Source organism: Colletotrichum acutatum (genome assembly GCF_030867785.1).
Source record: "Colletotrichum acutatum strain CBS 112980 chromosome Unknown BDZ83scaffold_21, whole genome shotgun sequence".
In the NCBI taxonomy this organism is placed as follows: Eukaryota; Fungi; Ascomycota; class Sordariomycetes; order Glomerellales; family Glomerellaceae; genus Colletotrichum; species Colletotrichum acutatum.
The window spans coordinates 199,123-226,104 of record NW_026849015.1 but is presented as its reverse complement, the minus strand read 5'-3'; the positions used below and the strand labels follow the sequence as shown (position 1 = coordinate 226,104).

At 53.8% G+C, this 26,982-nt stretch overlaps 9 protein-coding genes and 1 non-coding gene across 10 annotated transcripts; 5 read left to right on the top strand and 5 right to left on the bottom strand.

Annotated features, from left to right (window-relative positions):
• Positions 1-1,264: 1,264 nt before the first annotated feature.
• Positions 1,265-2,806, top strand: BDZ83DRAFT_571598 (beta-1,6-galactanase; the record flags this gene model as incomplete). The annotated part of the gene is made up of 3 exons (XM_060504423.1): positions 1,265-1,493; positions 1,551-1,641; positions 1,717-2,806. The coding sequence occupies 3 exons, from the start codon at positions 1,265-1,267 to the stop codon at positions 2,804-2,806; spliced, it is 1,410 nt and encodes a 469-aa protein (XP_060367912.1).
• Positions 2,807-2,973: 167 nt separating this feature from the next.
• Positions 2,974-4,974, bottom strand: BDZ83DRAFT_717480 (FAD binding domain-containing protein; the record flags this gene model as incomplete). Its single annotated transcript, XM_060511955.1, has 5 exons — positions 2,974-3,141; positions 3,201-3,322; positions 3,381-4,014; positions 4,064-4,488; positions 4,548-4,974. 5 exons carry the CDS (start codon positions 4,972-4,974, stop codon positions 2,974-2,976), a joined length of 1,776 nt encoding a protein of 591 aa, XP_060367911.1.
• Positions 4,975-7,824: 2,850 nt separating this feature from the next.
• BDZ83DRAFT_t84 lies at positions 7,825-7,907 on the top strand. The gene has a single exon. It is a non-coding gene; the product is annotated as a tRNA-Arg (tRNA).
• An 833-nt stretch (positions 7,908-8,740) lies between these two features.
• On the top strand, positions 8,741-10,048 carry BDZ83DRAFT_649216 (uncharacterized protein; the record flags this gene model as incomplete). The annotated part of the gene is made up of 4 exons (XM_060510251.1): positions 8,741-8,826; positions 9,106-9,142; positions 9,172-9,428; positions 9,724-10,048. 4 exons carry the CDS (start codon positions 8,741-8,743, stop codon positions 10,046-10,048), a joined length of 705 nt encoding a protein of 234 aa, XP_060367910.1.
• A 282-nt stretch (positions 10,049-10,330) lies between these two features.
• On the top strand, positions 10,331-11,773 carry BDZ83DRAFT_571731 (Metallo-dependent phosphatase-like protein; the record flags this gene model as incomplete). Its single annotated transcript, XM_060504434.1, has 2 exons — positions 10,331-10,963; positions 11,015-11,773. The coding sequence occupies 2 exons, from the start codon at positions 10,331-10,333 to the stop codon at positions 11,771-11,773; spliced, it is 1,392 nt and encodes a 463-aa protein (XP_060367909.1).
• Positions 11,774-12,498: 725 nt separating this feature from the next.
• Positions 12,499-13,768, bottom strand: BDZ83DRAFT_571763 (transaldolase; the record flags this gene model as incomplete). Its single annotated transcript, XM_060504437.1, has 4 exons — positions 12,499-12,735; positions 12,803-13,186; positions 13,246-13,529; positions 13,699-13,768. The coding sequence occupies 4 exons, from the start codon at positions 13,766-13,768 to the stop codon at positions 12,499-12,501; spliced, it is 975 nt and encodes a 324-aa protein (XP_060367908.1).
• Positions 13,769-14,507: 739 nt separating this feature from the next.
• BDZ83DRAFT_611271 (uncharacterized protein) lies at positions 14,508-15,169 on the top strand. The gene has a single exon (XM_060507650.1). It carries the CDS (start codon positions 14,729-14,731, stop codon positions 14,978-14,980), a length of 252 nt encoding a protein of 83 aa, XP_060367907.1. The 5' UTR covers positions 14,508-14,728; the 3' UTR covers positions 14,981-15,169.
• A 1,983-nt stretch (positions 15,170-17,152) lies between these two features.
• BDZ83DRAFT_178299 (tudor domain-containing protein) lies at positions 17,153-20,187 on the bottom strand. The gene has a single exon (XM_060501509.1). The coding sequence runs from the start codon at positions 19,952-19,954 to the stop codon at positions 17,294-17,296; it is 2,661 nt and encodes an 886-aa protein (XP_060367906.1). The 5' UTR covers positions 19,955-20,187; the 3' UTR covers positions 17,153-17,293.
• Positions 20,188-21,231: 1,044 nt separating this feature from the next.
• On the bottom strand, positions 21,232-22,235 carry BDZ83DRAFT_749650 (superoxide dismutase [Cu-Zn]; the record flags this gene model as incomplete). Its single annotated transcript, XM_060513793.1, has 4 exons — positions 21,232-21,254; positions 21,309-21,557; positions 21,645-21,824; positions 22,223-22,235. 4 exons carry the CDS (start codon positions 22,233-22,235, stop codon positions 21,232-21,234), a joined length of 465 nt encoding a protein of 154 aa, XP_060367905.1.
• A 2,552-nt stretch (positions 22,236-24,787) lies between these two features.
• BDZ83DRAFT_178309 (uncharacterized protein) lies at positions 24,788-25,276 on the bottom strand. The gene has a single exon (XM_060501510.1). The coding sequence runs from the start codon at positions 25,171-25,173 to the stop codon at positions 24,907-24,909; it is 267 nt and encodes an 88-aa protein (XP_060367904.1). The 5' UTR covers positions 25,174-25,276; the 3' UTR covers positions 24,788-24,906.
• Positions 25,277-26,982: the final 1,706 nt, after the last annotated feature.

Genomic DNA, 26,982 nt, shown 5'->3' with positions numbered 1-26,982 from the left:
ACTGGCTCAGCCAGACCCTTCGCCACACAATATCTATTATTACTGCCAGTATCTCAGTGCGTTGAGACACAGCTTAAGTGCTGACTGTCTTGGTGTAACCCGCCAAAGCGCCTAGGAGAACATCGTATGGCTACTCTGGTCACCTCGTCTCACAGGTAAACATACAAGGCAGACTTTGGTCTTGATCAGGCCCGTTTCTGTATTGAGAAGCGAGTGTCTCATAGGTACAGACTACTTTCGTTCTCCTCTTGCGGCTTAGTGTCCCGTGTTCATGCGCTATTCCAATATGCATGCACATGTAGATTTTCCCGGTTCAATAACTGTACTTCTAGCGAAAGTTGGCCCTGACGCGATTGCAGAGAGAAGGAAATAAGACTCCGTCTTGTTCTAATGACGTGGTAATGAGTTTCGAGATATCAATCGTCAGCTTATGGCTTTCAGACAATCTTGAACACGGATGTCCGACAGTCGGTCTGAATCGACCAGGGTAACTGCAGTCAAACAAAAGTCAACTCAATCACTTGATGTTGGGTTGTTGGTGTCGGTGTCAAGAGATAGGCTCCAGCTTGGCCTTTGAACAAAATAAGGGGAGATCAGACGACATCATATCGTCTCGGCAGACCACCATTTTCGGCCCGGCTCCGAACAGCATCCCCCGCCCCCGGGCCACCGTTTGCCGGCAAAAAAACAAAACAAAGTCTCCTCTCCAGGTCTTCTAAGAATCTACTACGGAATCAGGCAAGTAGGTTGTTTTCCTCTTTCCCATCTCCACCATCCCCCATGATAGAATGCGGGGTAAACCCATGCTAGGAGGTTTCTCCAAGACTCCACCAGTTCAAGCGGCCCAATGCCGTCACCTGGAGCACCTCGGGGAAGATATTTCCATGGGGGGAATCCTGGCCTTGTCCGGCCCCAAACCTTGGTTGAAATAGCTTCGGTAAAAAGCCCACCGCCCCTTCGCCCAGCACCCACCCAAACGTAGCTTGGGAGCCGATGTTTGTCCATGATCGGATCGGGGTTGAATGACGATGCTCATTAAACACGAGGAAAATAACGGTGCGGGGGATGCGGAGCCGAACAAAGCCATTGCCCAATGGCTCCAACTTCCGGGCCATCCATAGATGTACCTAGCCAGCATCTCCGATGGGTGTTACGTCCTTTTAAGAGAGAGACCGTCCTCCTCTTCTTCGCCAGTGTTACCTTCCTTTCTCTCATTGCAGCTTTGCTTCTCACGTTGGTCTTTACGTGAGTCTCTGTTTCCGCAATGAAGGGTCTTGCCATCGCCTTTGCGGCGCTTGTGTCGTCGACATGTGCGCAGTACATGAAGACTCCAGCCTCGCCTCGTTATGTCTCTCACAAGGCCGTCCCGAGACAGGCGGGCAACCAGACTGGCAACTCATGGCCCTACGCTCCCTTCAGCACTCGCGGACGTGATATCGTCAATGCCCGCGGTGATGTCGTGACTTGGGCTGGTGTCAACTGGCCGATGAGTGGTACGTTGAACATCTAGTGAAGACTTCACAAGAGCACCTGACTTACAAACCACGAAGGAGAGACTATGGTCCCTGAGGGTCTGGAATGGGCCTCAGTTGACCAGATTCTCGACGATGTCGAGAGCGTTGGCTTCAACTACATCCGCATGTAAGCTCCCTTCAATATCACATGCGTGTATTTTAACGCACACCTTGAAACGCTCCCAGCTCACACTCTTCTTAGGGGCTACGCCATCGAGATGGTCGACCAAATCTACGACCGCGACGGCGAGGACGTCCCGCTCGAAGTCGCTATGATCACGGCCCTTGGCTTCGTCAACGGCACAAAGGTCACCAACGAAATCATCCGCAACAACCCGACCTGGACCCGCGAGACGACCCGCTTCGAGATCTGGTCCGCCATCGTCGAGGCCGCCTACGAGCGCGGCATCTTCATCTCCCCCGACGTGCACGTCGGCAAGGCCCAGTGGTGCTGCTCCCACACGGACGGCAACGCCTGGTTCGACGACGTCAACTTCAACACCACCCACTGGCGCCGCGGCCTCTCCTACGTCGCCAACTGGGCAAAGTCCCACCCCAACATCGTCTCCCTCTCCCTCCGCAACGAGGTCCGCGAGTCGTGGAACGTGACGAACCTGTACTACAACTGGGACACGCTCGTCGGCAACTTCTCCGCCGGCGCCGACGCCATCCACGAGGCCAACCCGGACGTCCTCATCCTCTGGGGCGGCATGCAGTACGGCCAGGACCTGTCTGCTCTCACCTCGGGCAAGAACTACCTGACGGCGCCGTGCTACAAGTGCACCGCCATTCGCGACGCCGCCCGCCGCGAGCCCAAGGTGTTTGACCTCGACAGCCACGCCTGGGCGGACAAGCTCGTCTGGGAGCTGCACCTCTACAAGATGAGCGAGGATGTCGACACGGGATCGTGCCCTATTATCGAAGCGGGTCTTTATCGCAACGGCTTTAACGCGTTGGGTATTGACAAGCCCGCGGCCTGCAATGTTACGAACGACTGCCCCAAGGCGAGCCGGTTGACGCCCGTCATCTTTTCGGAGTTTGGCAACGGCCAGGACGATACGCTCCGTAACGATACCCTTCAGGTGTGTCTGAGGGACTACACCGTCAAGCACAACGTCAGCTGGATGGTCTGGGGACTTGCCGGTAGCTATCGTGTGCGCTCCGGCGCGCAGGGTGTGCCCGATACGTGGGGCCTGTCCAACTATGAGTGGAACGGTTGGAATTCTCCCGAGACCATTGAGGATATCTGGAAGCCTTGGGTGAAGGCTATGAACCCGACTAGAAAGTCATGAATCACGGCTTCAGAGCCCAAGTAGACCTTAATCCGACTTCTGATTTTATCTCATTGCCATTTCCATTTCACCCATTGATATGGTTTACTTTGAGTGCAATAACCCAGTTATGTTTCTAGCTTGTGAACGGCATTGATACGAAAAGTACAGCCTCTCAGTATTCCGATCTAGGTTTTGCAAAGTTGTCCGTCAGTTCTCTGCTTCCATCCCTCGTTTCCGACACAGGGCTGGCACCAGAAAACGTCGTCTGGATCGACGGTCTTCTTGATCTTGAGAAGGCGCTCGTAATTAGTCCCCCAAAAGGTATGTTGCCAGTCTTCCTCATACGACAGACCCTGTGACACATTAATGAGACTCCCAAAACTAGTCGTTTCGAACGTTATGCTTGACTTACCTCATTCAAGTAGGATCCTCCACCAGGTGTCAACTGCCGGAAGCCTTCAACCGAGTCATAGATGCTCTTCTCTGCTTCACTCTTGGACGTCTCATTGAACGAAGTCCATCCAATGGCAGTGACTGTGAGAAATAGAAGTCAGCTCGGGGGACTCCTTTTAGACGAATGAATATGACTTACTCGCGTGGATGTAGGCAGTCCTCCACGCCGGGTGAACCGCATCACCTCCACCCCTAGGCTTCGCGTTGTGCACACCCTTGCCGGACACCAAAAACGCATACATGCCGCCCACATTATCAGTCGCCGTCTTCACGGCGCCAGCAAGAGCGTCTAGGTCCCCCGTTAACGCCTTCTCATCCAGTAAACGAGAAGCCAGCAGCTTGTTGATGCCGCCCTTATTCATGTCATAATTCTTATCATAAAAGTCAAGCCAGGACGGATACTCGGTGGTGATCTTGGCAAAAGTGACATTGGGCCAGCGTTCCATGACGGTCTGGTTGATTGACGTCCAGATCCTGTTGACTTCTTCCCGGTCCGTGTCATCCTGCATGAGGGATATGCCGATGACGCCCGCCGCGTTCGGTGGGAGGCCCGGGGAGCTGACGGGATTCGGCATGTGTGAGTTGATCAGGGCGTAGCCGGCGAGGCCTGCCTTCTCCAGGGCGGGGATGTTTGAGAGGAAGTAGGCGGCGAGGTCTGGGATGATGGGGGACCTTAGCTCGGTGAGCATTGCCCATGCCGTGTGAGTGATTGGGGGCGACGGGTGTGTCGCGAAGGTGATTGATGTGAGAACACCAAACGACGATCCCCCTCCCTAATGAGATCAGTAATGATGAAAATCTCACAAAGTGAGGCACACTTACACCGCGCATAGCCCAGAACAGGTCAGCGTTCTGAGCCTCGTTGAGAGTCAAGATCTCGCCAAGGGGCGTGACGACTTCCATCTGCAAGACATTATCCGCTGCCAACCCGAAACGCGGCGCGAGCAACGAGTGGCCGCCTCCAGTAGCATACCCCCCGACGCTCACCGTCTTAGCGGTACCGCCGACAATGGCCTGGCCGTGTTCAGCAGTAGCTTTGTAGAGGTCATACATCTCGGTGCCGCCTCCAGCAGTCACTGCACTTCCCGGGATTGTGATATTGCTTCCCGCAAGCTTGAACTCATCCGGATGGTACTCGATGCCCGTCATATGATGCACCCAGATGGAGAGCGAGCCAGGGGCGATCGATCTACCCAGGTAATCGTGCCCGGTGCTCTTCACAATGAGTCTCACATTATTCTTCCTTGCTATAACCCCAGTCAACACTCAAAACTTGGGGTGGAGGCAGCTATAAAAGACAACATACCAAAATCGATACCAATCTTGACATGCTCCGGCGTGGTAGCATTCACGACGTACGCAGGGTATCCGTCACCGCTGCACAGATAAGCCGGGTCAGGAAGGCAGGAGTCATTAGCGAAGTTGCTCCAGACGACGGAGACGGGGTCGTCGACATGGAGCTCGTACGAGTTCCACCGGGCCTCGACGTCGGTGCAGGCGGTCTCGTTGTAGGCGTCCTGTCCGGGATGGCAGACAGCTCCCGGAGGAGACGGGCGGAGAAGTCGTCCGCCTCCGAGGGACTCGCCGAGGCGGGCCCATTCTGCTGCGGAGGGCCAGTCAGCGGTGCCTGGATAGGATTTGCATATTGCTTTATAGGAGGAGTCTTGAGCTGTGGTGAGGGATGCGAGGGCCACGATCCCAAAGAAGAGATATCTTGCGATATGTGGCAACATGGTTTTCAAGTAACGAGACTGAGACTCTTAGGGTTTGAAGCTCTGAGGCTACGGTCTTACCTGAGCAGAATCATGATTTGGAGGCCGAGACATCGTTACTTTATAAAGTGTCGCGATCGTCGAAGGAAGCCTAGGGTGGGCGATGTTTGTGCAGCAAACAAGTCTGCCGAAGCGGCACGGAATGGACTGGGGCTGAGACAACGAGGTTGCAACGGGGCGTCGTGAGGCGTCGTCTCTAAAGGGAAGTCGCGCAAGATGAATTCTTGTTGGATGCGAGATGTCAGACAATGATGTTGCCAATCAAGAAATCCTTTTCGCGAGGATCAAGCATCCCACTACATCTCGGTTATCTTTCAGCTCCTGCAAGACGGCAAGCACAATCTCAACCACGTTGTATCGGGGCGCTAGTGAGATCATGATATAGGGTGAGATTCATCTAGCCGCTACAGCCCGTCAACGGTTTACCATGTGTTGCATGTCAGACTCGGCTGTGGCTTGGCCGGGCGTTGGCCAGCCCGAAACATGCGAGCGGTGAGCTATCATCGTGTGTTGTGTAGTCATGTTGCACTCTAGACAAGAACCTCACGAGGTAGCCTTATCAGCCATCAGCCTATCCTGTCTCACAACCTAGACAATAGAGAGCGACCGAAGAGTAGGTAACCTTTGGTAGACTTTGCCACACACTGCAATACGCAACCAAGACTGGATTCTGTCTTGTCAAGTGAAGAACTATGTGACGTACTTGAAGGATGAGAGACTCTGGAAGGATAAACGCCCTTGCCAAGCTTGATTGGGCCTATCGTGGTTCCAACATCGACAAACTGCATGCAAACACACTAACGGGCAATTTAAATCATGTCGCCATTTGGAATTCTCCAGGATCTCAACCGCCTCTTTGGTACAATGGTAAGGTGCATTAGGACACTAACGAATATAGTGCAGCTCGAGTTTCGCACACCTAAAGCTCGCATAAAGACTCTTGATCGACCGCGTACCAGTAGCTACCTAGTACATGATACTACCAGTGCCGTCCTTTACGACTACAATCGTAAGAAAATGTGTGCAAAAGTGCCACACGATGGACGCTTTTCTGTAGCTACCTTAGAGAAATACATCTATTACACCTCAAGGTATCACCTATGGGTATCACAATGCTTACAATTCATCTTGTATGATACTGCCCCGCAGCATTGATACAACGACCACTTGAGTAACTTACATTACGACGCAGTTTGAGAAGCCTGAACACTAGGCCTCTTCAACGGAGCCTCGGTGCAACCTACTCAGAATTTGCCTCCACCTGCTCGTCTCTACAATGCAGATCGTCTTCAACTCGGTGGTCTACGCCAATTTCCTCGCCATCCGACACGAGCTCGGTCAAAATCTGTTGGAGGTATTCTGCTGCTGCTAGATCTCCTTTCAATACAAAAACAATCCTTTTCTCGACTTCATATACTTACGGATGGTTTTAATTGTAGTAGACAATGGCCTCTCCCGATCTTGACCATCGGGAACCAAAGAGGCGTCGAAAGCAGGAGACAAAGGCGACCGTGAAGCCGGGGTAGGTGGCGGTGGTGGAGGCGGCGGAGACGGCTCCGGCGTCTCGACATACCTCATACTTTCTAAAGGATCCCAACTCGCGTCCGTCGAGTCGCCCAACTTCGCTCGCTGGATCCGTACTCCCAGTGAACTGGCCAGGCACACGCGGTCGAGATGATCATAGAAGTACCCCTCGAGCACCGAGCTGTCAGCCTTATTCGTGACACGGTCCCAGTTCGTGGCAGCGACGACGGCGTATCGGGGCCGACGGGACCTGAAGACGTCGAAAAAGGCGTTCAGGTTACGAACTGCGTAGTTAGCGTTGCTTAGGCCCATGACGCGCTGGAGGTAGATGACGCCGTCTATCTGTGTGTCCATAGATTTGAGCCGGGTCTTGATGTAGTTAAGTGTCTTGGTGTCTGGGAAGTGCCGCCTGTCGGGAGAGAGACCGGGTGTATCGATGAGATGGATCTGGAGGTTCTGTTCATCGAGGCTGGCTGTGTGTATGCTGATGTCATTGTCCTGAGCGGCTGCGTAGTCACCTAGGTTTTCGAATAGGGATCGGATAAAGGTTGTCCAACCACAGTCTCTGTGGCCGATTCCTACTAATGTGAGTGTCTTCATTTTGCTGTGTTTGTCAGACTTCTGTATGTGAGTACCTATTGAGAGCGAATGTCGGAAGGTTGCCAGGAAGCGGCTTCAGGGTGGTCATTATACGATGAAGCATCTGTGGCTATATCTCTTCTGTCAGAAATCAATCAAATACAGTTCGAAAATATCGGGTTATTTTCCTCACAAGAGGTTTGCGAGCCGAACGACCTCCGGACCAAATCGGGCTCTCTTGAAGTATTAACAATGAGTGGGAGTTCTGAGGTTGGTGGCCCTGGGTAGACCTAAAGAAGCCAGTAACTTCTCTTGGTTTCGAGACAGAGTATATGACGAATGACTGTATTCTCAGGTATTGATAAGTGGCGAGAGACAGGAAAGCTTCGATAAAGTCCAACTGTATTGTTACAACAGTTCATTTCGGAAACAAAGATGTCAACCTCAAATCATGGTTTCTGCCAACTTTGAAGTCGACAATCCCTGACATTGTTGTCTAGTCAAAGAGAAGCAATCAAACCCCTTCAACTCTACACGGCAAGCTTCAAGAATCAAAAGCCTTGATCTCAGCTTCGACTTTAGGATCGCACTCGACCGGAAGAGACTGAAGAAGCCGATAACTTCGCGCGCCAGCGGGGCTGCGGACTACTTGAACCGCACTTCGAGCTGCGCTCCCAAGACGGACATCTTAGATGTTTTCAATTGTCAGGCCGGTTGGCCCAATGGCAAGGCGTCTGACTACGATACACCGTGGAATCAGGAGATTGTGGGTTCGACCCCCATGCTGGTTAATTTCTTTTGCCAATTTGAGCAATATTACATTTTTGACCTCTTCTCTCAACGGGGAATCACTCTGGAGGTTTCCTTTTCTCAAATCGCACTCATTTGTGGACAGGCCTGGCTAGTGGTGGCACTGTGACCGCGACGAGAGTAGCGCTTTGTGGCCAATAGCTCGGCACCACTAAACTCTGATAACGACATTGTACAGTCACTGCGGCCGATGAAGAGACACGTTTCTGAATTTCGTCTGCCCCCTCTACGAATTAGATGTAGGTGATGAGCACTTGCCAACTCACTCGAGTATCTACTAAGTTCTCTAGACTAGAGAGTGAGCCGGCACATCTACAAAGGCGTCCCGAAGATATGGAAGGTTTGGCTACTACATTGTATGCCGGGATGAGCTTAAACGTAGGGAGTTTAGCTGCCGTTGCTAGCCCTGCACGGCAGACTTTCTGCTAAACTGGGCTCAACTCTATCAAGCCGCCCCCAGCTCTCGAACTTTCACTTTCTTAAGATCTTCTAAGACAATTGGAGGCCAACCAAGCTAGCTCCAAGTTTTCTGGATAACTCGGCAAGTCGACCTTCCAAAGAGGGTGTACGCCGAGGCCGCAACTATTGCACCAGACAAGGGGTGGGGAGGTTGGTTAATTGGTTTCGTTGAGGAACTTGTGAGATGGGACGCTGTGCCGCAGTGACGTACTACCTTGGCACCATGGTATGAAATCGCCGCCCGGAGCCTTGAGGAAAGATGCGGAATGGCAGCACCTGAGCAATCAGTAGGGACCCCGTAGGAGACGGCTGTGTGTGATACAAAGGGTATTGTCAAGTGGGACTCGGGCGAAGAATGAGAAGAATGTTGCGCGAAGGGTTCATGTCTCAGTGGACAGGATTAACTCAAGGCTGGAGACTCAGCCCTGCCGATCGTCAGCAGTACTGACTGTAGATCAGCTGGGGGTTCCCCCCAAAGAGTAGCCTAGAGTCTAGAGAAGAAGCAACTCTAAGTTAGCACGTTGAGAAGAATGATGGGCACTAGGAATTGACCTTGAGCAACGTGGAAGGCGATGCATTCTGAGATTCCGCCCGGCTGCCCCATCCCCGCCCCGCCGTTGTCTTTTCCCATCCGCGGGGGCCAATGGCAGCAATCAATGGGAGCAAGCCCGCCCACGTTGATCCCATGCCCACGGACTGGACGAAACAGACTGACTGTAGCTGCAGTAGTGATGGCTTCCGTGCAGTTGTGCAGGCAGTAAGTACGGATACGCGCTATTGGGAGAGAGGATTAATTTGGGTGCAGATCAGCAAGGTGCAGGTGCTGACGCTGCTGACGGGACGGGGAAGGCGCCCAGCGGGAACTTGCAGGGGTCGCAAGGATCGTATGCCACGTCGCGTGCCGACTTTCCCAGAAGTCGACGAGCAGATTTGGTGCAATTTGCAGCGGATTGCACCGTATCTGCACCCAGAATACTCGACTTGGCGACGCAAACAGCCCATCTTGGCCCCTATGGAAGCCTTGAAGGACCTAAGCACCGAAGGTGAGCCTGCCTACCTAACTCCGGTCCTGGCAGGCCTGGTCAGTCACCAGTGTTCGGGTTCCTCTTCCAAATTCTCTTGGCGAAATCTGACATCCCTCCTCCTCCCCTCGTTTCCGCCCAGACGTCTTGGTATTTTCTTTCCCTCGTGTCCTGTCAGCCTGTTCCTTTTCGGTTGAGTTTCCTTCATTGTTTGTTTCTTCCTATTCTTTTCCCTACCTTATCATTTCCTTTACGGATACCCAGGATACAAGACTGTAGAGGCAATACATCTCCGACGTCCCTAATTCTCCTAAAGATCCACGCCTGCGCAGCCACCCCTGTCGGACGACGACGACGACGACTGCGCCGGGCCCCTTTCCATCAATGCGATAAGAACTACTCGCAGAAAAAGAGAGAGCGACATCCCATTTCTGTACACGCGGCCTCCCTCACCCCCCAGAATCCCATACTTTTCGACATTGGGGGAAACCTTCGACGCTGTCAAACCATCCGCATACGTCAAAGATAACGATCCCGTCCCGTCCCGTCCCCAATTCGTCCATTCCAGCGCCGCCACAACCCGCACGCGTAAACCCAATCTCGAAACGAAAGCTTGCGGCGGTTTAAGCTTGGGTCAATAACCACGGCACGGGTAAAGAAGGGCGCCTACCGCCACCATTACGGATACAAAACCCACGAGGTCCTCATCTTTAAAGGTTCAGGGTATCCGCTTCGACACCCTACCTCCGAAAGACGACAAGAATCCCATATAAGTGGTGGTGCAACCTCGTCGTGGGTTTAGCAAACAAACCCAGGCTGGTTCGTCTCGTCTCAACACATTGCGCAGCGGGAAACCTTGACGGCAAAAAAAAGGAAAAGACCTACCCACACACCAAAATCCACAGTGAAAGAAGGTCACCACCATGTCGTTCCCAGCTCCAACCCGCCCGCGGCGTGGCGTGGTCTGCGTCGCCGCCTTCTTCATCCTCACCACAATCTTCCTGGCGGCAGCCCGCCTCGCCTCTCTAGACCTCACATCAGCCATCCGCCGCCGGCCCGCCGCGAAGACAGCATCCGAGCCCTCACCAGCCGATGCGCCCATGTCCTACGGCGAGACCGCTCGCCCAGGCTTCACCGACCTCTCCGTCCACATCGCCAACCTCCCGGAGCGTCACCTCCCTTCCCGCGAGAACCCGAGCCGCAGGCTCATCGTCGTTGGCGATGTCCACGGCATGCGCGTTTCCCTCGACAGGCTGCTTGAGGAGCTACACTTTGACAAGTCCCGCGGCGACCACCTCGTCCTTGCCGGCGACATGATCAATAAGGGCCCCGACTCCCGCGGCGTCCTCGACCTGGCCATGCGCCTCGGCGCCTCCGCCGTGCGTGGAAACCACGAGGACCGCGTGCTGCTCGCGCACCAGAACATGAAGACCACCTACGTTACCGACTCGGACGCTCACGGCAATCCCGTCACCGAGAGAGAGGAGGAGGGGCAACCCAAGGCCGAGGAGAACAAGGAGGAGGAAAAGAAGCCTGAAGAATCCCCCACCAACAACGTCTCACCCGAGGCCGAAGACCAAGGAGAAGACGGCGAGGATGAAGACGAGGACGAAGCCTCCCTAGAAGAGACCGAGCAAGACGACCTCGAGCCCTCAATCTTCCCCCACGGCGACTCCAAAGAACGCGCTACCGCCCGCTCCCTCACCCGCAAACAACTAAAGTGGCTCTCCACACTCCCCGTAATCCTCGACGTCGGCGCCGTACAATCCATCGGCGGCAACCTCGTCGTCGTCCACGCAGGCCTCGTCCCAGGCCTCTCCCTGAAGCACCAAGACCCCTGGGCCGTCATGAACATGCGCGGCCTCGTCTACCCGCGCGAGGAGCTCCGCCGTCAAGAAGCCCACCGCGCCCTCGAAGACTACCGCAGGACCCACACCGCCGCCCCCGGCGTCACCGAGACCATGATCCAGCGCGAGCACGAGCGCCGGCGCAAACCCCACGACCGCAAGATCGCCATCCCCACCGACCGCCGCGACGGCTCCAGCAGCTGGCCCAAGGCGTGGAACGCCCACCAGAAGGCGCTGCCCGAGAAGGAGCCCCGCACCGCCGTCGCCTACGGCCACGATTCGAAGCGCGGTCTGCAGATTGACAAGTTTACCTTTGGTCTCGACTCGGGCTGCGTCAACGGCGGGGAACTGACTGCTCTCGTTATCGAGGCGTCCGCCGACGGCGGCGTCACGCATACCATCAAGAGCACAAAGTGCAACAAGGACGAGGGGCGGAAAGACAAGAAGAGGAACAAGAAGCATAAGAAGAGCAAGAAGGGAAAGAAGAGCAGCGAGGAGGTGGATGAGGCCAAGTCATAGAGATCAAACGCGTCTTCCCCAATGCAGGGGGAACAGCATGGAGGAAAATCCTTTATTAAGAGGAAGAGGAAAGAAAAGAGAAGCAAATCAAGCAAACGGCATGTCCACGTCGGATAACCCCGAACGAAGGAGAGAGAGAAACAATTGCATCTGCATCTGCGTCTATGTGGGCTGGCTGCTCAACATCTCCCCTCATCACAAAGGGAGGGGGGAAACGCCGAATATGGGTATACCTAGAAGTCATCGCCATCGCCAACGTCTTAACCACCACCAAGAGATGTTGCATTGTACAAAACAAGTCGCGCAAATAAGGCATTGAAACGCGACTGTAGCAACTACCGTAATGAAGAAAAGCATCACCATCATCATCATCCCACTAGGCGTTTTAGTCATTAGAGCAATACAAATTCACGTTCTGAACTCAGGACATTGGGAGACCAATTTCTCGGATTTTTGCTACCAAGCAGTCTATCTTTGTGATTTTATGCCTCCCTCCGAAAAAAATAAGTTGACTTACACACAACTCAGCGCCTCTTCCACCACTTGACGCGCTGTTTGCTGGGGGTGTGTTATGTGTGTGATGGGGTGGATTTGTTTGTTTTCCTTCTCATTAAGTCATTCTCACATCATGATATATATTCTCCTCCGAACGGGAAAGTTGTCTTGCCCGCGGGCGTGGCTTTTCATTTTTATGGTTGCATCGCTTCCGCATCAGGACAGACAATTTATGCCTGGACCTTCTGCTTGATGATGTCCTTGAGGGTGACAGCATCAGCGGCGAACTTAGAGATACCCTCACGGAGCTTCTCGACGGCCATCTGCTCCTCGTTGAAGTCGAAGCGGAAGAGGGGCTCGTTGCTGATGTAGGACTTCTTCTCAAGGTTGAGGCTGGAAGCAGCAGCAGCGTCGAGCTTCTTGGGGACGGGGGCGTCAGAGTTGAGGAGCTCCTCAAGCAGGTTAGGCTGGTGAACGTGTTAGTCACTGGTTCTGTGAGGCATCTGGAGTTACACTGAGAGGTGGCAAACGTACGGAGATGGTGAGGTAGTCGCAGCCAGCAAGCTCGGTGATCTCGCCAGTGTTGCGGAAGGAGGCACCCATGACAATGGTCTTGTAGCCGAACTTCTTGTAGTAGTTGAAGATGGTGCCGACGGACTTGACACCGGGGTCCTCCTCCTTGGTGTACTCCTTCTTGTGGGCGGCCTTGTACCAGTCGAGGATACGGCCGACGAAGGGGGAGATGAGGTAGGCACCGGCCTCAGCGGCGGCGATGGCCTGGGTGATGGAGAACATCAGGGTCAGGTTGGTGTTGATGCCGTGGTCGCGCTGAAGGATCTCGGCGGCCTTGATGCCCTCCCAGGTGGAGGCAATCTTGATCAGGACGCGGTCCTTGGAGATGCCCTGGGCCTTGTACAGCTGGGGTGGTTGTTAGCAACGTTGCTCAAAACTGTTCAACGTCGAGGAGCAAGACGTACGTCAATGATGTGCAGGGCCTTGTCGACGGAGGCCTTGGTGTCGAAGGAGAAGCTGGCGTCAACCTCGGTGGAGACCTTGCCGGGAACGACCTTGAGAATCTCCTTGCCGAACTCGACGAGAAGGGCATCGAGGGCGTTATCGACCTGCTCGTCGACGGAGCCACCCTGCTTCTTGGCGGAGGCAACGGCCTCGTCAATTAGCTTGGCGTACTCGGCCTTCTTGGAGGCGGCGAGAATGAGGGAAGGGTTGGTGGTGGCATCCTGGGGCTTGTACTTGGCAATGGCTGTAGAGTCGTAGAGTCAGCAAATATCCTCTATGCATTGGTATCATGCCCCAATCCATTGACCGTGTTGGCCGTGATGGATCGAGGTTGTGGTGGCGAAATGATGATCAGGAAGTTTTTGAGAGATTTTGGGGGAATGGCGGGGAGAAAGAAGGCGGGGTGGACTGACAGGCAAAGTCGCCAGAGTCGCTGACGACGACGGTGCCGGTGGCCTTAAGCTGGTCGAGAGAGGAAGACATGGTGATGTTTGATGAAGGAATTGTGGCGGTTGTTGGTGGGAGATTGACTTGAAGGAGGAAGAGAAGGGAGAAGGAGAGGAGAGAAAAAGAAGAAGAGAGGATATGAGGTCGTTGAAGTAGTAGATCTTTGTTGAGGAACAAGCGTACCGCACCGTACCGTACCTCCCCCGGGGGACGGGGGCGAGGGGTAATTTGTCCCTCATCCTCGCACCTCGCACCTTCACACCTCTCACGCCCGGACGATGGACGGTAGCCGCCCCCCCTAGTGTGGGTCTAAAAGTGTCACGTATCTGAGAGTACTTCGTACCTTTGGACCTTGGTACATGACATGAGCAAAAACCGCCGCGCCTTCCCCGAAGATGGGAGAAGCTGACGGTAGGTATCTCAGGTACATTGAATGGCTGTGATGCTGCAGAATCCCGTCCGTATCCATCACCAAGAGCCCTGGCAGCTTAGGAACATGGACCCAGTGTTCCTTGTACCATTTCAACTGACTAGGCTATCCAATGCAGTTTTTTCTAGAATGTCGATCAAATTCTTTTTTGACTTCTTGAAGACTGCTTGGAGAGGCAGGTTGTTGGTTCATCTGTCGGCCCCTACTCCGTAAGGTACTCTGTACCGTTTTGGATGCTCTCTGCTTCGAGTGCTAACACTTACTTACATCAGCCATTGACCGTCACCGTCACGGCCTGTCCTTTTTTTTGGCCCTCCCCGCCCACCGTTTGGCGGGGTATTATTACGTCGTGGTGACCCACACCTCGCAGACGGCCGTGAGTAAGGCTGCTGCAGAGTGCTGAGGTGTGCTGTGCTCTGTGCTGGTGGTGCAGTTGCTGCTTCAGCTTGCAGCACCAGGCACGACCCAGCGATAGAGGTATCCGTAAAGTAAGGAGCCCCCATCACCATCCGCCCCTCCATGACCCAGAATCATCGTCATACCCCCAGTATTTTCCGTGGAACTCGATGCCAGTTTTGAATAATGCTGCTGGCCATTGCTGCTTGCTGTACATTTTATCTACTGTTGAATGTAACTTTTCACTGGATCCGAAAACATTCACATCGGCGGTTCCGCTTTTTGGCTGTCGCAAGTCCCTGTCGGATATCCTCAATGCTAGCCAAGGCTGGTTTCTAAAAAATCGCTCTCACGCTCTTGGAGTCTGGTTTTACCCGCTTGCTGCGAGGCTGCTGCTTATTCGTACGTGCACAGGCCCTTGAGACGAGGGAATTCGACGTAATGGTACCCATAGAAAACGGAGAAAAATCGCGAATCGCGATCCGTGGATGGGAATTTCGAGTCGCTCAGGACAACCAACCCCATTCATCAGAGTAATCCATCGTTCCTGATAGACGAAAACCAAGGAAGATATCGGCTGAGGCGTTAAAAAAGCGAATAAAGCAGCTTGCCCGGGTTCTTTCAATATGGGGCGAACAGAAAGAACCCGGAAGACCAGATATCGTCTTTGTAGGCCCGACTCAAGATCCAGAGCCTTCAAAGTACCGTATGGGCGGGATTCCATGGATGTATCATCTCTTCGGTGTTAGGCGATGTCAAAATTGCTGGGTCACACGCCGCCGTTCGCCATCGCCGTTCCCATCCCGCCGTCGCCGTAGGTGGCCCCCGCCCGTTCCGGCGGCTTCTAATCAACGCTGGACTTCAGCAAGTAAGAATGCGACCTAATTACAGGCACTTGGCTAGCTCGCTTGAGACGTCCGTTGCCGTCGTTTCTTCATGTCGGAAATATGAGCCATCTCCTTCGGCCCAAATAACCCACCATTGCCGCAATCTCTCTGTTTTCGACACTGGATACCGTAAGAAAGAGGCATACCGCCCGTACCTAGATATTTTAAAGGCTCTTTTACGCTACTTGGGTCTGGGCCTCGTCTCAACCAAAATATTGACCCCCAAGATTGCGCAAAACCAAAGGTAACTTGGCATTGTGACTCAGCCCATCCTCCTAACTGCGAGACTCGAGAGTCCGTCGTGCTTCTCGCCTTCCACCACGTGCTCGCCATCGCTCTTCATTGGCCCCGCAAGACATTTACCACCCTTGGACTTTATCCGTCAGATCCGCCCGCCGCCTCAATCGCCCCTCGGTTGTCATGGCGGGTTTATCTCGCAGACCGTAAACTAGACCGTAGACTCTCACTGCGCGACCCCATACCTGCGGCAACAGTCGCGTATACAGCAGTGGGAAAATTGAACGGAGCACGAGTACGAGAAAAATTCAATAGACCTACCTAGACAAGCCGTTATCGTGGGATATTTACTGCCGCCCAGTTCCCTCACTTCCGCGCCAATGTCTGGCGAGCTCGAAGCCACCAGCCACCAATGAACCAGCGACCAGCCCGGACTCTCCCCCGAAGTCGCCCTCTCTTGACCCCCACTTCGAATCAGGAAACTCCGGTCCCCGGTATTCTCTGACCTTCCACCGCCTACTTTCATATCCCACCAATATCCCACCCAACCATGCCAACCTACTTCGTACATTCGAAAGAGGTGTCCCTCGCCATCTCGCGGAGAGCGGCCAAGCCAGCGCATCCAGTTTCCGTGAGTTCTATTCTAAGCGAACTATTGGCGTGCGTAGAAAACGGAGCCGCCCCCTTTCACTTCCCGCTCGGGACTCGGGACTCGCCAGTATTCTCATCGCCTGAGAGGCCTGGAACTCTTTGAGCCGACCGGCCGACGATCCCGACCAAAAAGCCCACCACGGCACCAGGAAGTTGCAACCACTGCATTACGTAATGCCGAGGAAGCTGTTGCGAAACATCGTGACATTTCAGCTCGACACTTTCTGAGCAACTACAGCATGGGGTCATACTTCAACAGTCTAGTCACGATATCGCCGAACAAATAATCTTGAGCGAGTCTTTATTTGAATTTGTAGTCTGGCAGTATTGACTTTACCATATGCCTATGCCATTGCCAGCTCGGTCTACCGTTACACGACAACTGCCATGACCACCGCCGCCGCCGCCGGTTATAAAGATTTTTCCAGGACACTCATAAAATTACCGGTAAGGAAGGAGAAGGAATTTGAAGGCCGTAGTAAGCCAGAAACTCTGGTGATCCGTTTGTACGAAAGTCTGCTTCCACCTCTAGAGAAATGGTTCATTATGACGGAAAAAATTCGTTGATTATGTACGTGTTGGCGACGTCAGTAGTGGTGGTAAGTGGTGGTATATCGTAAGCCTAGCTTGTGGTGGCACATAGTCTATATATCTCGGCTACCTACACAATCATCTTAATCGGGCTCATAATCTTGAAGGCTTTCTAAAAGTGCGTATATGATATGTAGGAGATGCTGTCGATCTGTGTTGTGTAGGAGAATGCAATGCAACATGTATGCCCTGTTCAAGGGGTAAACCTAGTCACTTGAATGCTGCAAAGGGACACGGCGATTTGACAAGGCCTCATATGGCCTATTCATTCATGCAAGGCTACTGTGAATTATGTAGTGACTTTTGTGTTTTCCTAAAACCGCCGCCACCCTCCCAAAACTATTCCTCCCAATGCCCCATCCGATGCATTTAGTCCTCAGTGATGTCGCCGTACTCCCACATGCCGAGGCGCTCCTCCTTAGCCTTGGCCTCAACCTCCTTCAGGTGCTTCAGGTAAGCGGCATGTTGGCCGCTGCGCTCCCAAGCCTTGAGCTTCTTGGGCACCATGGCCTGGCCGTTGGCAACAATTTCCTTGTTGATCGAGTCGTTCGGGCCCGGCTTCTTGTCGCCCGCGTTGTAGTCAAAGAGGGTGATGTAGCTGACGCCCTCCTTGGTGTCGACAAAGTCGAAGCTGGCAACCAGCTCCTTACCCTCAGTCAACTCGGCAATGAAGCCAATGGATTCCGAAAAGTACTCCGGCGCAGTGGGCAATTGCAGGAATGAAAGCGAGGCATCAATTGCCTGGGCCTTGAGCTTCTGGGTGGTGAATTGAGGCTGGTCCAAAGGTCTCAGCTTGGACCAGGGCTGCTTTTCCGTGTTACCGTAGTCGATGTAGACGACTTCGGCAACCTTGGCTGCGCGGTCGTTGGAGCGAATGCGGCCTCTGTACCATTCACCGTCGGCAGAGAACTTGGCGGCGACAAAGTCACCGGCCTTGGGCGCATCGCCGATAGGTTTGCTGTTTGCCGCGTTGATGTGGAACTTCTTGAAGTCGTTCATCAGGGTCGTCAACGCAGCAGTGCCCTTGCCAATTTCCTGGATCTTGATCTTTCCGTTGCCGTCAATGTTGGTAATAACAACATCGCGGTAATCCTTGGGCTTATTCTCGTACGCCTCGGGGGTATCATTGGTGGTCTCGACGGCCTCGGCTTCCTCTTCCTCCTCCTGAGACGGGTCCCAGCTGTGCCACAGTCCCTTGCGGCCCTCCTTGGCCTTCTTCTCAGCCGCAAGCAGCTCGGTAGCGTTGCCAGACTTCTCGGCGGAGTAGCGGTGGACAGATGCCAGACCCTCCTCGACAAGCAACTTGGCGACGTTCTCACGGTTGATGTACAGGTCACCGATGAAACCTCCAACCTTGTCAATGTCGTAGATGTCGACCTCGACGTCACGCTGGTTGCATCGGCGGCTGGCAAGGTCAATAGCCTCCTGACCAAACTCCTCGCCGTTGTCGCCTCCACGGCCCGGGGCACGCGGAGCACGAATGCCACCCAATACCAGCGTCAGCTTGACGCCCTCACGAGGAATCAGGATAGTGAAGCGAGAGCCAGACTTGACGAAATCAACAATAGCGGGCACCTTCTTTTGCCTTGACAGAGTGCCGAGCTGGATCTTGGCCTTTTGCAGAGACTCGGAAGCATCGGCGTATTGCTTAATCTTGGGAGCCTTGCCAGACCAGATACCCTTCTTCTCTTCCTTGGCCTTCTCCTGGGCAGCGAGGAGCTCGTCGTAATTGGGAGAGCGGTCAGTGTCGTCCTTGCGGTGACGAATGACAGTCGCGTAACCAGCCTCAACCAACTCGAGGCCAACGTTCTTGCCCTTCTCCGTGACTGTGGCAACCTCGCGGGCCTCGTAGCCGTCGGAAGCAGGCTTGGAGCCATCAATGCTAATCTTGACATGCTTGCCGATAATCTTCTTGCGCAGGAATTCCTTAGCCTCTTCCTTGTAGGGTGCTTCTGACGCCTCGTTGGTGCGAGGGCCGCGGATACTGCTGAAGTTGACTCTCTGCTCCTTGTCACCAGCCTTGTTGCGAACAATGATGGTGTCTGCGCCAATGATCTTTGCGACAATCATATCGGAAGAGGCGCCGTCAGCCTTGGCAACGTGGTGCTGGTGGATGCGCAGCTTCTTGCCCTGGGCCGTCTTCTCAGCACTGCGGAGGCCGGCCATCTTCTCGCCGAGCATGGTGGAGTGGAAGTCGTTGCATCTTGCGAGACCCTCGGTAAGGAGGAACTCGGCAATGTTCTTGTTGCCGTTGGGGTGGATGATGGCTGCCACCAACTGTCCTTGAGCGCTGGCGCCAACAATATCAACCTTTACGCGACGCTGGAGCAATCTTTCCTCAACAAAAGCCTTGGCATCGTTTCCGAATTCCTCAGCAGCCTGGGTCTGGCCGGTAGACTGTATCGTACGCTCAGTGGTAGGGGTACGAACTCCAGCCAAGAGTGTCATGACCTGCACGTGCTTCTTATCCGAAAGGAGCAATCGCACGAGGAGGCGGTCACCGCTCAGAACACGCTCGACAATACCGTCAACGGTCTTTCCCTTCCACTCGTTCATGAATTGAGGGCCGCCAAGGTCATTCTGGACCTGGATGTTGCCGCCACCGCTAGACCAGAGACCCTTGCCGGCATTCTTGGCTTCGGTCTCGAGTTGGCGCAAGTTGTCGAGACGCTGAGTAGTAGCCTCGTCGTCATCCTTGCGGCCAGCCTCTTCTCTGACCTTGAGCCATCCAGCCTTGATAGCTTCATCGGGGAGAGAAGGGCCATCCTTGGAGAGCAGAGCAGTGCCGAACTCGCGACCAGAAGGTACGGTATAAGCTACTGTGCATTGGATCTGCTTGCCGACGACAAGTTCTCTGAGGTGTTCTCTTGACTGGAAAGCGAATGGTTCATCGCCTTCCTTGTTCAGGCGAGGGGCCGTGACGTATGCGAGGGAGAAGGTCTTTTCGGCTCTGGGGTTATTGGGGGCGGTCAAGACGAGGGTATCGCCGCTAAGGACGCTCTTGACCTTGGCGAAAAAGGGCTTCGACATGATGGGTGAATCAAGGAGTGACCGGGTGCTATTGAGAAGATATACTATAGAGATTCACAGGTAGTTAGCGCGCTGCCCATCCCAAGCTGTTTGCGGTGACCGTTGCGTGTCTCGTGCCTGCCTGCCGTCTCAGACATTCTGAAGCAAAGAGCTCCAGGCATTGAAAAGCAACCCATGAACTGCAATTGACAGCTTGGGTTGAAGTCACAAGCTTTTCTGAGTGACTTTGACTGCGATCGCACAAGTACATCAAAGAGAAAGACATTGTGTTCAGGTGAGGCTGTCTAGGAAGTGCATGGATAGGTGCAGTTCCCCCCGGGTAGAAGCATCAGCTTGCCGCCCTCCCTGCAGGGGAAAGCTCAATGCCCAGAGAACCAAAGGCCATTGGAAAGAAGGAAAAACAGTAAAACGTACCGGTAAATGAGAAAATGGTTTGGTAAGAAAAACGAAGAGAGAGGATGTAGAGATGGTTCTCGGGGAGGGAGAGAGGGAGAGAGTTGTGTTGGAAAGGAGTAGTAGCAAAAGACGATTGTTCGATTCAAACGTTCGACAGTCGTACCGCCTTTTTGACAGCTTGCCTCAATTTCGCCCGGTCTCGAGCAAGCAAGTGTGGGGAAAGGAGTTCAGGGACCACAGTCCACACGGAGGCAGGGGTAGCAGCTCGCCGGTGGCCAGTAGCAGTGGCGGGAGCCCTTAAGCGAGAGCGGGGTTGCAGCTACCTTATGTAAGGTGTTGCACTTGCGGTTTTGGTTGCTAAGGACAGCTTCCCCCTTGAACAACAACAATGCGTCACTTGGCTTGCATTGTATTGAATACCTCACAGGTAATCATTGAACGTTTGATTGATTGATGAGGAGCAGACTGCTGAGTGTTTATCAGTCATAGTGTCATCATACTACTTCAAATTGTTGCGTAGAATCACTCGTCTCTGAAATATTTAGAAACTGTCCATCGTGCCAGTATTAGCAGCGTTCACGTCATCTCCTACCCCTCACAGTGCAAGGACCAGCCCCGCAACTCCCGCTAGATATTCAGCACTCAGCTTCAGTTTTGATGCCATTTTTACCATGCCAATTTAGAGATACGGTTTACAGTGAGTTTTTTTGATTTACTTTTGAGGATGCCATACTACGGTTGAAGGCTGCTACTATCAACTTTCAGCTGCCTTCAATACAGCCGGCGAGCATTATGAAATGAAGCATTTCGAAAGCTTGACAAACCCCACCTCAGATGGCAATCTGTCCTAAAACAACGGTAGCTATTCAGGTACGACAAGCTTAGTTGGAGATACCAATGACACCTGAAACCGATTATTAGTTTTTCTCGAACGACAAAAGCAATGGTGATCACATACCGCAGGCGGGACGGGGACCGGCGTTGCCAGTCTTGAGGGACTCCTCGTTGTCACCCTTGCCGAGGTCGTCGGTGCCGCCGTGGACAACGACGGTGCGGCCGATGACGCTCTCGGGGCCGATCAGCTTGACGTGCTTGTCGGTGACGGTGCCCTTGGAGTTACCCTGGCCATCGGTCTCGATGTTGCCAAGGTCACCGACGTGGCGGTTCGCGTCCTCGGGGGCGCCGTGAGTCTTGTTGTGGGGGTTGACTGCAGCGTTCTGTGATCAGCCCTTGTCTACCTTGCTTCTGACCGACTGATGGCGTTCCTTCAGGTTCGTCTCCCAAGGATACTTACAGTGAGGGCCGGCAGAGGTGCAGCCGTTGGTGTTGTCACCAAAGGTGTGGATGTGCATGCCACGCTTGGCGTTGGCGTCGTTACCGGTGATGTCCCAGGTGATGGTGGTAGGGGCGGACTCGGACTCCTGCTCGAAGACAACGGAGCCGGTGACCTTGGAGTCACCACGGACGACAGCGACTGGGAGCCAAAGTTAGCGACCTGATTCATCCCGCATCTTGACAGACCATCCCCTCCTTTCCGACCCCTTCGAGGAGCCCTCCCCCGTTGGGCTTCCCCACGACGGGAGCAACGGGAACCATCTGAATCCGAACCAAACGGATCGACAGCAGACGGCGCAAGGAACACGAGGATGGAGTCGATCGAGCTTGAAGATTGGCCAGCGGCAAGCTGGTTCCCAGTCGTAGGCACGTCGCGGAGCCATCAGGGTGTTTGCTCTCCCACGTCGTTCCAAAACCCGCTCAATCCAGCGCAAATTGGATGGTCGGGCTTCGTTACCCCTCCATCCCCGGCTCTGCGGCTCTGCACTAGGCCGACGGGGAAGGTTGGTTCCCGTGTATAAATAGAGTAACACTTACCGGCCTTGACCATTTTGAATGCTTTTGGTGGTAGTTTGGGTTTGAATTGGTTTTGTTGTTTTGCGGGTGTGGTTGTGAACGCAGCAGATGTTGGGGAGAAGGGAAATGATGAAGGTTCAAGGTGCAAAGAGGGGAAGAAGGGGAAAGTACCTTATGGAGTCTCTGAGACGGGCGAGCTCAAACGGGGGAACACTGGGGAAGAGAAGAGACACACACACACACCTCACACACAACACTTCACTCAAGACGGATCCCTCACTGCGAATGGAAAGAAGCGGACACCGACGGCCGGCTTGCGCGAACTCTGTGGACGCCCAATGAGGGACGAGGCGTGGTATTCCGTACCCAAGCAGGAAAAGGCACAATTCGGAATTCCGAGGGACACAAGCTCGCCTCGCCTCGCCTTGTCTTCCATCAGAGAAGCACTGGAAAGCAGCAACACGGCAAGGTTGCTCGATTTCTCGCCCGCTGGAATTTCCCCTAAAGTCCGGCATCTACCCCTCCTCTCCGATTCTAGCAGGTATTATGCCGTGGTCCAAGTCCCGATGAATGGCCAGCAGCACACGCTGTCACGCCCAGCTTGCGCTTGGATGGTGGGGGAAGCTGCTGCCCCGCTCCAACATTATCTCATCGCCGTCATCTTGGTCCAAGTGGGTTCAGAGTTGAGCTTCGGGAGCATCTGGTTGGCTGACTGTCTAGCAGTTCTCCGGGATGCTTACAAATAAATGAATGGTGCAATACAATGGTGAAGAGGAAGGCACTGCGATTGCGGGCAATCAACAATGGAAATTGTTACCGTATTCTTGATCCTGCCAGTTCTGTCCTAGGACATGCCGTCAAGAAGAAGGTAGAGGAAGGCCGATTCTCGGCCTACCATCTCTTTGAGCATCGCGCGCGCCAGCGCCACAGTTGACCAGTCATAAGAAAGCCCATTCAACTGTGGCTTGAACAGCGACGAGCTTGGCGAATAGCTGCTGCAGGGTCAGCGGCGCCGTCAGCAACACGGCGTACCTCAATGACTGAAAGTGCCGGGAGTGGCTTGGAAATACCGTTGACCACGGAGCCTCCATATTCGGTCCCGGTCTGTGACTCGCAAGTGATCAGCCATAAATACAGCATCTTGATGATGACACGAGAGGCAGCCAGGTACATTCCAAAACTGGTTGGTGTCTATAGCCGACTCGGTCCTGTGCGACTCCCCTATGGTCAGATTTGGTCGATAGAGTTTAGGTGCCATTGAGAGCTTCAGCCATTATCCGTCATGCGCTATCCGTTATCATCAACGCTAGCATGGAGCTCTGGCCATATAGCTGGCGGGGTCGTTTCGAGGCCGCTCTTGCGGACAGCTTCTTTGACATCATGACTGCTCTGCACTGATCAGGAACATGTCGAATATGAAAGATCCGAATCTGACAGACCTGAACGATGGTTACTAGTGATCTACTCTGCGACGCTCCGAGGGCGCTGGAGGCGGTTGCAAACGCCTATAGAACCATCGAGTAAGTCCGTATAGGTCGGTTCGAACTACCATCATCCCTGGAACCTGTGGTCAACCTCGGCTCATAGCTGAAGATTCACTATCAAGCATGACTACCCCAATCGACGTCCATGTCGCCAGCACCGGCTTGTTCGGAACCAGATGCAGTCGTATATGTCGAACAATGAAGACGATGCTCCAAAGACGGACAGAAGTGAGCAGCTGGAACAGACTTGAAGCATAAGGGGTGCCCGCCATGCCTCCTGCATGAGTCTGAACCAGTCGACCAGTCAAGATAGGCAATTTGACGGCTAGGGGATGCTGACGGCTGAGGAGACCAATCCCGTGGCGCCGTGCTCTCCAGATGCAGTCAGCCCTACGGAACAGAGCTTACACAGTACGGTCGCTTTTTTTACTTTGTAGTAATTAGTCGAGTAACCCAGCTGTATGGGTTTCGTTCACCATGGTGTAATACAGAACGGCTGGCTGGCATACGATGCGAGCATGCAAAGATGCTGAGAGAGATCATGCTCCAAGTGGCATCTCGTTTCCGAGTATGATGGGGCTGTCAACTGAGTGAGACATCCAGGAGATGGGAAGGCCAAGGATACGCGACGCGCGGGTTAGCAGCCATGGCAGCGATCCCGGTGGGACACGTGGTGTGTAATAGTTGACGTTCTCCTTGCCATGCTTTCAGAAGTATGGTATTGGGCACACAGGAATTCCAGGGAACCCTCAGTCTGGGGTCGGCGGAGGGGAGTTTCTGCAAACCAAATTTCGGTTTTCCAAACAGCACATTCCACCGGAATGTCTTCAGCGAGTGCATCTTTGTGTGACGGGGAACATAAAAGGTTATCGAGAGACACGAAAAAGCATTGCGGATAGGTCGGGCATGACTAGCATTTTCCTTTTTTTCGTTTCCAAAACGACGACTGATGAAGCTGGATCTCCCGCGGGCCGCGCAACACATTTCCCCCTGTCGGACGTTGTGGGAGGATATACGAGAATGGGGTTCGCTAGCAGATTAATATCCACCCGGCAGGGACCCCGAATTGTAGGAATTTTCCGTGCGGCCAGGTTTTGGACAGGGCCATCCAACCGTCGTGCAGCCCAAGTGTGCGGTTAGTCGAAATACGAGACTGAAAGAAGGAGGTGGTAAATGGGGGGGAGCCGACGCGATGGGCCGCTACTGGGATCACATGAGTACCTATAAGAGACATGAGTGATCAGTTACTAAAATTTTGTGTGTCCTCAACACTCTATCCTCATCGTCTATCGGGCAGGTTGTCAGCAGTGAAGACAACAGCAAACGCCAAAAGAATGCGAAACGACCTAAATTGGTGAGAAAGTGGTGGTGAGGTGGTAAGGTGGTATTCGGTGGTGAAGAAGGGGTGAATGTCGCAAGGCAGGAAACGAAACAGATCAACGTCGGCCATTGGCTCGCAGCCCCCGCGTGCTGTTCCAGCTTGTCCATCCTGTTGGTACTCTGTACGGGATACGGAGTACGGTCAGTCGGAGATCGCACGTACGGAGTATGTCCTCGAACCAATTCAGCATTGACTTTGAGACTGGGCCATTGTGTTCATCTGGGACCGGAACGAAAGTAAAGTTGATGGGAAGTTAGACTGCGAACATCAGACGGCGACTGAACCCACGGTCCTCAGTGTCTGAGAGTCGCTCTCACCTTAAATTCTCATCCCCGGTCCTGCCGTCTTCTCCAGTGTCACTCCACTTCCTTCCTTCTCCGTTTGAGGTAGGTACCTTACTATATAGTGCTTTCCAAGATATTTGAGAAAGAGTGATGGTGATGCATACCGATCCAGAGAGAGCGCCTGGGAAATAAGTACAGTACGTACAGTAAGGTGTTCGTACTCGTACCTTAATTGGACGTATCAGTCAAGTCGGCCCAGCCCAGCCCAGCCCACACCGCGACGCTCATAGGAAGCTACGCGGACAAAGTACCTTTTCACCTCCCAGAAGCAGTGGGGGTACCTCGTCCACCCAATTGATCCAGTCCAACGTCCTCGCTCATCTTCCCCATCCTGTCCGTCCCAGTTCATTCTGGTGCGGCCAAGCCAAGACTCTCTCGGCCCAGCTTCAATTTCTTCTTCACCTGGGCCCTTTTTCACAACACATGACGGCCGGATTGCTAGGTCATTACCTGGCTTAATTCCTTTTCTGGGCAGTTTGTTCCTGTTGGTGCCTCATATTTTGGTCCCAGCGCCGCGCCCATACCTGCACTCATAACTTCTCAACAGGTGCCTTATTACCTTATTAACCTGACCTTTACCGGTCCTGGGTCCCAATTCATCATTAGCGAACACAGAGAGTGAGGTGTGCTGTCTCTCTTCTTCTGCATATCTCACACTGCAAAGCGACCGACACGAAACCATCGCTCATCGTCATCTGACTTGGGAAAGGAACACAGTCGACCAGTCGTCCACGGGAATTTCCCGTACGGTCGCCCACCCCGCATACTCCCACAGGGTCAGACATCGAGGGTGACGGCAAAAGCGCAGCACACGACGAACGCGGAACTACGTGCGACTCGACGTCCTGGTCTACGAAGGCAGACGCAGCGAGAGGGATTACGAGAGACGGAAAGAAAGAAAGCAAAGACCTCAGGAAGACCAGCACTATCCTGGGAGACAGCCTCGGACATTCACTTCAAGATTCGCAAGATTACGCTACCCTGCCTGCACTGCACCACCGCCAGCCGCAGGCCAACCCCGACGATTCTGACCTTGCGACTGGACTCCTGTGACGACTCTCCAGCCCCGTTCTTGTGGCTTGGTATTCGCTCTCGCCGCCAGGCAGACGCACCGTGTCGCACCGTGTCATTCGTTGCTTCACTGCTTCACCTCTTCCTCACCATCCAACTCAGTGAAGTGACCAAGAGCCCTTCTGACAGCACCCGACCCTTATTTTCCCTGGGCATTTGTATTTGTCTTCGAGGTCGCACCGCTCTTTTTACCACCTGACGCCCTTTCGACTGTTCAACGCCCCCGTTTGCCGCGCGACGGTCGCCTTGTGCCTGTCAGTTCTACCGTAGGCTACATCAGCCCGACGACCTCCTCCAAATTACCGTCGCCGCACATCACTGCCCAGAGGGTAGCCCGAAAGACGTCAGTCCTACTACCAGGCCCGCCTGCGCCGCACAACAGCACCACCCGCGAGGCTCACCCCGCGACCATCCGGACAAACAACTGTACAACTTACCAACATTCACTTCCCATCCCGACCGCATCGCTCAACATACAACAACACTCTCTCTGGCGCATGT

Coding starts and splice junctions, on each gene's coding strand:
- BDZ83DRAFT_178299 (XM_060501509.1), bottom strand. CDS start 19,954: ATGTCGAAGCCCTTTTTCGCCAAGGTCAAGAGCGTCCTTAGCGGCGAT.
- BDZ83DRAFT_611271 (XM_060507650.1), top strand. CDS start 14,729: ATGCCAGTTTTGAATAATGCTGCTGGCCATTGCTGCTTGCTGTACATT.
- BDZ83DRAFT_178309 (XM_060501510.1), bottom strand. CDS start 25,173: ATGGACAAGCTGGAACAGCACGCGGGGGCTGCGAGCCAATGGCCGACG.